This window comes from Eumetopias jubatus, unplaced genomic scaffold (genome assembly GCF_037043125.1).
Source record: "Eumetopias jubatus isolate StellerSeaLion01/CBP00866 unplaced genomic scaffold, mEumJub1_p1.0 scaffold_8, whole genome shotgun sequence".
Taxonomy (NCBI): domain Eukaryota; kingdom Metazoa; phylum Chordata; class Mammalia; order Carnivora; family Otariidae; genus Eumetopias; species Eumetopias jubatus.
Window position 1 is genome coordinate 116647388 of NW_028274814.1, and position 11005 is coordinate 116658392.

At 45.5% G+C, this 11005-nt stretch overlaps 1 protein-coding gene across 1 annotated transcript in view; it reads right to left on the minus strand.

Annotated features, from left to right (window-relative positions):
• The window catches only part of TMCC3 (transmembrane and coiled-coil domain family 3), a 276456-nt gene extending 268238 nt beyond the window's left edge, over positions 1–8218 (minus strand). The window contains exon 1 of the mRNA XM_028105449.2: positions 8141–8218. Coding sequence (XP_027961250.1) covers positions 8141–8149 — 9 coding nt within the window. The 5' untranslated portion in view covers positions 8150–8218. The remainder of the gene's footprint in view (positions 1–8140) is intronic.
• Positions 8219–11005: the final 2787 nt, after the last annotated feature.

Sequence of the window (11005 nt, forward strand, 5' to 3'; positions counted from 1 at the left end):
GTAGCAACATTTTTCTAGACATTGTCTCCTGAGGCAAGGGAAACAAAGGCAAAAATAAACTATTGGGACTACATCAAAATAAAAAGCTTCTATACAGCAAAGGAAACAATCAACAAAACAAAAAAGCAACCTACTGAATGGGAGAAGATATTTGCCAATGACATATCCGATAGAGGGTTAGCATCCAAAGCATATAAAGAACTTATATAACACAACACCAAAAAAACAAAAAATCCAATTTAAAAATGGGCAGAAGACATGAACAGATATCTCCCCAAACAAGACATCCAGATGGCCAGCAGACGTATGAAAAGATGTTCAGTATCACTCATCATATCAGGGAAATGCAAATCAAAATTACAATTAGGTATCACCTCACACCTGTCAGAATGGCTGAAATCAAGAAAATACAAGAAACAACAAGTGTTGGTGAGGATGTAGAGAAAAAGGAACACTTTGCACTGCTGGTGGGAATGCAAACTGGTACAGCCCCTGTGAAAAACAGTATGGAGGGGCCTCAGAAGGTTAAAAGTAAAACTACCTACAATCCAGTAATCAGACTCCTGGGTATTTACCCAAAGAATACAAAAACACTAATTCAAAGGGGTACATGCGCCTGTATGTTTATAGCAGCATTATTTACAATAGCCAAATTATGGAAGCAACTCAAGTGTCCATGGATGAGTGGATAAAGAACATATAATGTGTATAATATATATAATGGAATATATATTATATATACTATGCACATATATAATGGAATACATATTGGGATATAATATATATAATTATATAACATATATATTATACACACATATATAATGGAATATTATTCAGCCATAAGAAAACGAAATCTTTTTGCAACGACATGGATGGAGCTAGAGGGTATTACGCTAAGTGAAATAAGTCCATTAGTGAGAGACAAATGCCGTATGATTTCACTCATATGTGGAACTTAAGAAACAAATGAGTAAAGAAAAAAATGAGAGAGACGTAAACCAAAAAACAGACTCTTAACTCCAGAGAACGGACGGTTACCAGAGAGCAGTTGGGCGGGCGGATGGGTGAAACAGGTGAAGGGGAGTAACAGTACACTTATGATGAGCACTGAATAATGTGTAGAACTGTTGAATCACTATATTGTGCACCTGAAACTAATATAACACTGGATGTTAACTATACTAGAATTAAAAAAAAAAACTTAAATAAAAAAGGGAGCATGAAGTGGTTAAGACTCAGAACCAGCCAGCTTGATTCTCAAACCTTAAAAGCCCCATGTATTTTTCAACAATGTCACACCTCAGTTACAAGGGAGGCATGATGCTTGCAATCTTGTTAGGATAAAATGATTGAAGTGGAAAGGCTTTTGGCAAAAGGAATGGAAGTTTATATTTTTGGTGCTGGGATTTTCAGTTAGGCACAGCTGGGTACACTTCAGCTGCTGCCAAGGATGGAGGCTCTGTGTGAATTCACCAGCAGTTTACCTAGAGCAAAAGCTCTCAATTTTAAATCCCCAACCTTCCATCCCACTTTTTGGGGGACATAAATATTAAAAACACAAATTCTGATGCCAGAATGCCTGGTTTAAAATCCCTGCTACATGATTTATTAGTTGTGTTATGCTGAGCAAATTACTTAGCTATTCAGTGTCCAACTTCCTCATTTGAAAACGGGAATAAGGGACACCTGGGTGGCTCAGATGGTTAAGCGTCTGCCTTCGGCTCAGGTCATGATCCCAGGGTCCTGGGATAGAGCCCGGCATCGGGCTCCTTGCTCAGCGGGGAGTCTGCTTCTCCCTCTCCTTCTGCTCCCCCTGCTTGTGTTCTCTTGCTCTGTCAAATAAATAAAATCTTAAAAAAAAAAAAAACGGGAATAAAACAGCATTTATTTCATAGGTTTGTTGTGAGGATTAAATGAGTTAAATACACATAAGGCACTCAGAGTAAGGGCTCAGTGTTTAACATAACTAGGGGTATAGGAATAGGTTTGGAGGAGAAAGGATGTGAGACAGAACAGAGAAAACAGAAGCAAAAGAAACGTGCTATGTAATAATAATTGAGCAATTTGAATAGATTATCTTTCAAACCTCAGAAAAACCTTTAATGCAGGTTAACCAATCCAAGTCACACAGCTAGTAAATAGCTCAGCTGGATTTGGATCCAAGTAGTCTGTCTCCAGAGACCAAGTCCTGAACCACTAAGAGACCACTGTTTCCCATCTTCACATCTGGCCCCTGGGGAATGGAATTCCTGGGTTGTAAAGGAGAAAGGGAAGCAAAAAAGATGTAACGAATGGAAAGGAAGAAAGAATAAAATAAGGCCAGACCCATCTATTTTCTCCATTTATAAAAGGTCAAATGACAATTTCCCTTTATCATCCCTTCACAAACATAACAGAGCCCACTATCTTTGTGGACACTTTACTTTGAATTCAGTATGCTGCGTTCAAATCAAAATCACTGTTAAACACTTAAACAGACTGACAAATCCTTCTCAACCCAAATCCAAATGGGAAATGGGAATATGGGACATGAACCCCAAGAGCGGGCAGGGGGGCTGTGGATGGCAGCACTAGGAACACAGAAATCATACAGCTGTCTAGAATGGCAAGACGAGGTGAGGTGCTCTGGAGTCAGACACAGGATCCAAATTCTTCCTTGACCTGTCACATCAGAAAAACAACATCCCTGAGCATCACTTTTTTCATTTGCCAAAAGGGAACAAGAACATCAGCCTCTCCATGGATAACACCCGCCTCTCCACAAATAACTCTGATGCAGTGTTAAAAAGAAACAGAGAAACAGGCACCCTCACACATGGAGGTGTAAACTGAGGGTAACTAGGCAATCTCTCTCTCTTTTCAGTTTAACTAACTTACAATGTGCCAGGCACAATACTAGTCACTTTAAAAATTCTAATTTATTTGGGGCGCCTGGGTGGCTCAGTCGTTAAGCGTCTGCCTTTGGCTCAGGTCATGATCTCAGGGTCCTGGGATCCAGATCCCCGCCTCGGGGCTCCCTGTTCTCAGGCTCCCTATTCGGGCTTCTCCCTCTCTCTCTCTCTCTGCCCCTCCCCGCACCCCCACCCATGCACACAGTCTCTCTCTCAAATAAAATCTTTTTAAAAATACACTAACTTATTCAACGTTTGTGGTAGACTGTTTGCAAAAATAGTAGCAACAATTCCCTTCACTGTATTCTTGTCTTTGGAGAGTCCTCTCCCACACAGACTCTGAGCTTGGCTATGACACTTACTTTGGTTGGTGGGACAACAGCAAATGGACACAAGCAGATACCTGAAAAATGCTTGTGCTCTGGGATTTGCCCTCTCTCGTTGCTCTCTGAAACCCTGACACTACCACATAAAGAAACCTGAGCTGACTGCAGCATGAGAGATCACATGCCATTCCATGAGGTCCCTGCAAGCCAACTCATCTGCCAACTACCAGACATGTGGGTGAGGCCAGCCTAGATCCTCCAGCTACCAGCTGACCCACCACGAGACCACAGAAGCATGAAAGAACCCAGCAGAGCTCCATCAGACTGGCCCAGACAAGAGGAGCCACCTAGGCAACCTACAGACTCATGAGCTAAGGAAAACAGATTGTTTTAAGCAGGTAAGTTTTGGGGTGATTTGTTATGCAACACAAACTAAGACAATCCTCATAGCAATCCTATTAGGTAGCTATTATTATTATTCCTGTTTTACAAATCAGGCAACTGAGGCAAAGAGAAGTTGACTTGCACAGCTTGTGAACAGCAGAGTTAAGATTCAACCCCACGTAATCTGGCTCCAAGTCCATGCTATTACTTGGAGATTTTACATATACCTAAATATATATTCCAAATACATATATATTTCTCCTCTATATATTCTTTATATTATGCTGCTTCACCAAACAAAAAAAAAGTAAAGATGTTTTTTTCACATCAGGTGACTCAGAAATTTATCACACAGATATACTCACACACGTATAAGATCACATAGGTATAAGATTATTCCCCACAGCACTGCAGATAATAGCAAAAGACTAGAACAATCCTAGTACATCCATATAAAGGTATCCCATATGCAGCCATAAAAAGAACCGAATAGACAGATCAACAAATACTGATCTTATGTACAAGGGAAAAAAAAGCAAAGTGCACTTATATGTTACATTTACATTCACATTTGTGTATAAAAAAAGGGAAAAAGTATGAATATGTAACTGCTTGTAATATGCACAGATTATCTCTGGAAGGACACAGTGGGTTTAACATCAATTACTTCTGGTTAAACAGAACCAACTGGCTGGGCAACAGAATATGAGGAACAATTTTCACTGTAAATATTTTTAGATATTTTGAATTTTTATACTGTATGAATGTATCACCTATTAATTTTAACTAAAAAGGCTGTTATGAACGTGAAGGGTGACGATAAAAGCCTGGCACAGAGAAAGCAGTCAATCAGTAGTAGCTACCATTATAATAATTTTTCCACAAATGATTTCTAACTCTAATACAAATAATTTTTTAAAGTAGCCAATCCTCTGAAATTCCTGGCTCTGCACAGGAAAGAGCTCATTTTGGATGTGGAGGAAAGAAGGAAACCTTGGCTAGCTATGAGGACAGGTCAAAGAAGAACCCAACACAGGGCTCCTCCGGTGGTCATGACAGGAGGTCCAAAGCACTGGGCAGAGGGTAAAGCCCTCTTCCTGCCTCTCCTCAGAGAAACCCAAGTATTGGGCATCCCCTGTGCCCCGACTTTGTACTATTCTCTACACACCTTTTCTTTCATTCAGCAGCATCAAATGAAAGTAACTACTTTCTATTCTAATAGTGTGTCTGCCTCCCTCTGCAGTTACCGAAGAACAACGGTTGAGATGCTGCTGCACACGTGTGTCAGACTGCTAAATTATCTGCTTCTCTAGAACCAGACATGATCTGGGGCAGGAGCGGGCCATCAGTAGGCAGCAGAGAGTAATGGCAAGAGCCAGGGCTTTGGAGCCAGGCAAACCTAGGTGCAAATCCCAACGCCAACACTTGGCTGAGGGGCTAGAGCAAAAGACTCAACCTTTCAGAGCTTAGTGTCCCATCTGTAAAACAGTGACTGACAGTTAATATTTCACAGGACTCTTGTGAACTCATGTACCACATTACCAAGTGCAGAGTAGATGTTCACTAAATGTTAGCTATTCTCATTATCATTGGGAGCATTCCAACTGAGGTCCAACCACCTTTTCTCCATCTCTCTCTCTCTCTCTCTCTCTCTCACACACACACACACACACACACCAAATAGCAACCTTCAGTGTACATTAAAGGATTCCCACCTCTCCCTTCCACATCAGCAAGTTCAATGGATTCTACCTCCAAGATCCATCCAGTCTCTCCACCTCTCTCCATTACCATTGCACACAAAGGTGGTGGTCTCTCTTTACCATGACCATCCCCATTCCTTAATTCATTCTACACACAATAGCCAAGGAGATCTTCAAAAAAGTAAACTAGATCATATCATTCTATTCCTCTGCTTAAAATTCTCTAAATAACATCCCTCTGCATTTAGGTGGAAATCCAAATTTCTTACCATGGCCAACAAGTCCCTACAGAATTTGGCCCCCCTCTCTCTCTCCAACCTCACTTCATTCCACCCCTCCACCCCATGTACATTCCCCTCTGCTTCAGCCTCAGTATCTTCTTTCTGTTTCTTACGCAGCCCAAGTCCGTTCCTGCTTCAGAGCCTTTGCCCCTGATGTTCCTCACTCTGGAACACTCATTCCCCAAACCTTCACACAGCTGACTTTTCATCATGTAATTCATAGTTCAAATAGCAATTCCCTAGAAATGTCATTCCCCTGAAATGGCTTCACTCCCGGATTTACTCCCCATTTCATTATCCTGCTTTATGTTCCTCATAGCACTTACCACTATCTAAAATTAATTGTGTGTTTACTTTCTTTGTCTAATTTCTCAACTAGAGTACAGGAGTATGAGGCTCCCTGGCCATCATCTCCCCACTGTACTCCTAGAACTTAGAATGCTGCCTACACACAGTAGGTGCTTAATACACCTGCCCTGTGGTGGCCGCGGTGCTCAAAATGCAAACTGCAAGCTCCAGTCCTCATTATTCTGATTTAATAGGTCTGAAGTACAGCTCAGGAATGTGTATTTCTAGCAAGCATCCGTCTTTTTCATCCTAAAACGAGTAAGACGCAAATCAAATTTTATTATTTATTTGAGAGAGAGAGAGAACGCACAAGCCAGTGGGTGTGGGGGGGAGGGGGGGAAGGGGGAGAGAAGGAGAGGGAGAAGCAGACTGGGAGCTCAGCAGGGAGCCCCATGCAGGGCTGGATCCCAGGACCCTGAAATCATGACCTGAGCCTAAGGCAGATGTTGAACCCACTGAGTCACCCAGGTGCCCCGCATATCACATTTTAAAATACTCTGGTCAATGCCCTCCATCATCAAATTGTGCTTCTCTAAAACACCTTGCTTAGGCCTACACATCCCATCCCAGCTGCTTTCCTTAATTAACCCGGTGACACTAAGGTAAAAGAACATTCCTGACCCCTGAATTTGGGAGTGCAAAAAAGTAATCCCACCTGCTTCCATTTCTGCTGCCCCATCAATGCCAGAAATGCTAAACTAGCTGGCCAGCCTGGCTGGAATCCTGTCCTCCCCAGAAACACCTGAGCAGGTCTGGACTCCAAAAGGTAAGCCGGCTAAATTTCCAGGTCAGTTCACTAAAAGACTTTCCAGAGGCAGCTGGGGCCAATTCATACTTGCTCTACATGCCCTCCAAATACCACTACTCCCCTCCCCCATCAACATATACATAAGACTTAATTCTGGAACCACCTGCAAAACGACAGGCCAGAGGTCCCTTTAAAGCAACCTAGGAGCTGAGAGAAGAAATCTTTGAAAAAGCCACTCACTCGGGTGACCAAATGGGCACATACATGCCTTCGTACAAGGCAACCCCTAACTCCAACCCAGAGAAACTCTCAAGCTCTGGCGAGAAACAGTCTTACTCTGTTTTTCCCATTTCTTCTCAGCTTTGTCTCTTCAGAAAAAAAACCAACATCCTTTCCTTGGCGCCCAAACTGTCATTAGCCTTGGCCTTAGGAGGTCTGGGAAAATGTCAAGGGTACTTCTTTAGACTTGTTTCCTCTACTTCTCTCGACCCTGTAAGTGCCCAGATCCTGCATTTGATTAAAGCGGGTCCCACTCCCCAGGTTAAAATCCAAACGGCATATTGGGACTGGTAATTTAGAAACCACCAACACTTTCGCGTGAATCAGCTTCCCTAGACAAGCTGCGCGGGGCCTGCCTGCGCGCCCTCCCAGGCTGTCCTTTGAAGGGGAATAAACCCTGCCGTTCAGCCCGTAAAGGGGAGTTTTTTCCACTAAGAGCCACGAGCGCAGGCGCCCCTGCAGTTCAGCGGGCAGCCGCCGCCCAGGGCGCCCCGAGGCGCAAGTGCCCGGAGTCCGTCCGCCTCGGGACCCCCACGGGTTGGCGTCGGCGGGCAGCGCCTCGGCTTTCGCTGAGGAGTCCACGCTCCCTCGAGCCTTCCAAACGGCGCTTAGACGAGGGGTGAGGCCCACCTCCCCGAAACACACACACGCCCAACCTCCCGCCTAGGATGGGGGCGCGCCCCTCCCTGGGTGATGCGCCTAGGGAGCCCAACCGACGGCCGGCCGCAAAGTTTACGAGGCTCCCAAAGGAGCGCGGCGCTGAGCAGCACAACGCAGCGGCCAGACCAGCCGAGCCAGCGGCGGGAACGCCCGGAAGGGGCTCCCCTAAAAGCCGGAGGCCGGGGTGCTGGGTGGGAATAGCCCGCCCCGGGGAGGCGCAAAGAGCCCCGACGCGTCCGCGCCACCGGTGGCAGCTCAGGGTGGAGCGAGTGCTCCTCTAACCACCCCCCCCCCGCAAGCCGCCCCACGGCGCCCCCGGCCCCACCCCCACAGTCGTCCGAGGGGCGCCCCCCCCAACTCGCCCAGGACGTCGCCGCGGCCCCGCGAGGCCACGCCTCGCCCCCCCCCCGCCCTCAGTCCTCCCCGCCCGCGGCCCGGACCCGGGGGGACAGACGCGCTCTCACGCTCGCCGGCACACCGGCCGCCTGCCCCCTCGCGCCTACGGGCGACGCGCACTCACCCTCCGCATGCTGCCGGGCCTGGCTCCGCGACCCGGGCTCGCGCGCTGGGTGGACAGGGCCGGCGGCGGCGCACAGGCGGCGGGGGAGCGCCGCGCTGCCCCCTCCCACACACGCGTGCGCCGCGGCCGGCGAGCGGGCAACGGCCTCTGCGGGGGCGGGGTGGGGGCGCGCCGGCCGCGGGGTTCCCGGGCCCGCCCCCGGCGTGCTGAGCTAGGGGCCCTCCCAGCCCGCGGGCTCCTCTTCCCGCGTCGCGGTTTTCCCACGTTCCCGGGCCACTTCGCTCCTCTCCTCCTGGAGTTCCCGCCCGACTGGGTTGGAGTGGAACGTTGGTGCCGACCCTGCGGGGAAACAAGTTCGAGGAGCCAGAGGGGATTGGTGGACTGAGGTGAGAGTTCTCACCGCCTTAAAAGTACATCTCTTCTCCCCGTTGGTTGGGAGCATGGCCCGCTAGTGTCCCATCCTGCTCCTTAGATTCTGATTGTCTTTTGGAAGACCTGAACGTTCATAAACAGTTTTGGAGGAGGGATGGGGTGAGGGTTAAGGATGGGAAACAGCAGATCAACCTAGAGCTGGAGGAAAGACAACTTCATGGAACAGAGATGGTCTAGGTTTATCCAGATAGAGGAACTCAGCAGGGTAAGGGGTTGACATCTGCATTACTGCAGAACCCACAGGTCTTCCTGGCAAAGTTTTGCGTGCAAAGCTTCCTCCTCACAAACGGCCTCCCCACTCCGACCCCAGCTTCTCCAAACAACGGGGAAATCCCATCCCCAAATGCTAATGACTCTGAGAAAAAGATGAGGCAGGCGGGTTATATTCCTCCTAATCATGAAAACACTGCACACTGCCGAGCCAGGGGAATGCAGGATCCAAATCCTCGAGAACAACAGTAGGATGGAGTTGATGTGAGAGTGTTCCGGGAAGAAAGCTGAACTTTTCCCGATTTGGCTTCTGCTGAACAAAGTAAATCAAATAGCACAAAATTCAAGGCAGCCTGAATTCATTGTGGAGGGGGGAAAAATCCCTTGTTTACCAAAGGATCCTTTGAACAGCATACAAGGACGCCTGCGTTTTCAAACCGGGCTGTGACAGGTAAGCAGGCAGACAGCCGTGGGAATGCAGAGGCTTGTGCTGGGCAAACACTTAGGACAAATGTTTCGGCTTTTACACTGCTTGGCTGCCAATTATTGTGGCGGATCACCACTTACCAGCGCTGTCAAAGGAATATGGTTATAATTTTCTAACATCGATAGAGTGTCAGCAGTACTATAGAGACCCAATGTTAGACTAAGTACCTTTATGATCTACATTTTCTCCGGATTTCTCTTCGGTACCTACCAGCACGGATAAGAGGAGGGGTAGCTGATATATTGGGGAGTGGGGGGAATAAAAGAAGGAAATTAATGAAGCCTGCTAACCCCCTTTTTACTTTAACTTATGATCTGCATACAGTGGGTTTTTTTCTTCTCTTGATAACAAATCTCTTCAGATTGGCCTTTGATGTTTTGCTTTTGGAGAAATAACAATTTTAGTAAGTGTACTTACTTATGCACCATGGGCTTTACCTATGGTATTGCTTTCAGTCCACACAGCCCTATGAAGTAAGTACTATGATTGTATGGTTTTTCAGAGATACTAAGGCTCAGAGAGGGTAGGTAGTTTGCCACAGATCACACAGCTTGTTAATAACACAGCTAGGATTTGAACTCAGGTCCACCCACTTAATCCCATACTTTACTCTGCCTCATAGAAAAGGTACAGCAGTGGAAAGATGTTAAAATAAAAACATGAACTCTGAATAAATCAGTCGCTTCCTACCTCTGGGCCTTAGCTTTCTCACCTGTAGAATGAGAACTTAGATTCAATAGATAGAAGGATCTATCCAGAAGTAAAGTTCTAGTTTTAGAGTGTTACCATGAGAATATTCTGTTCTTGGTATTGTGGGAAATCCTAACCTGCAGGTACAGTGTTAGTCACTTTATCGGTTTGTATAATATCTTACTGCAGCCCCTTGCCTTACACTGCTTATGTTTCCGCAACACTACCTCTTCCTCCTTCTAATTAACGTTCTCCCCTCTGTGAATGCACTAATCCAATTAATGTTAATTTCTTATTTAACTCCATTAAGACCCCTGGTGTGAGGGAGCCAGTGTCTGTTAAGGAATTGTTCGGGCGATCTTCAAGCATTAGTTAGCCTGAACAATTTTTAAACTCCCTTCAGAAACCAAGACAATTATTCAACTGTATAAAATAAATGACAACATATCAGATGCTAATGGAACACAGTCCTACTGCTCATCTACAGAAATCCCTGCGTTTCCAATCCTATCATTAACTAACTTGAAGAACCGATTTCAAAGTGAAACTAGACTGAGTCAGATTTTTCTTTTTCGAGGGTGGGAAGGAGGGTCTTTCTTTTTTTCATATGTTTAAAGAATCTTCAAAGTGTTTTCATGATCAGAGTTATGTCTCCAGTTGTTATTGTCACAGCTTGATTAGCCTTCTAAACTCTGACATTATTGTTTCCTTGAAAACCACCTATTATTTGAGAATATAGTACATTTTTTTCCTTTTTTTCTTTTTACTCAATTGTGTAACAACATCTCTACCAGTCACAAACAGTGATACTCGGCCCTTTTGATCTCTAGGCTGAATTCATAAGTCGCTGTCTTAAATGCAACAGGAAGTACAGTAGGTCAACCTAACTTATTTCATTAGTTATTAATATAAATGGACATTGGATATAACAATTGAGCAAGAATGAACCCGTTTACAATTTCACATAAAGAGTAAAAAAGCAATGAAAAATTTGGTCAACTTTTTGTAGATAAGAAATGTTAACCAATTAACATAACTTATCAGTC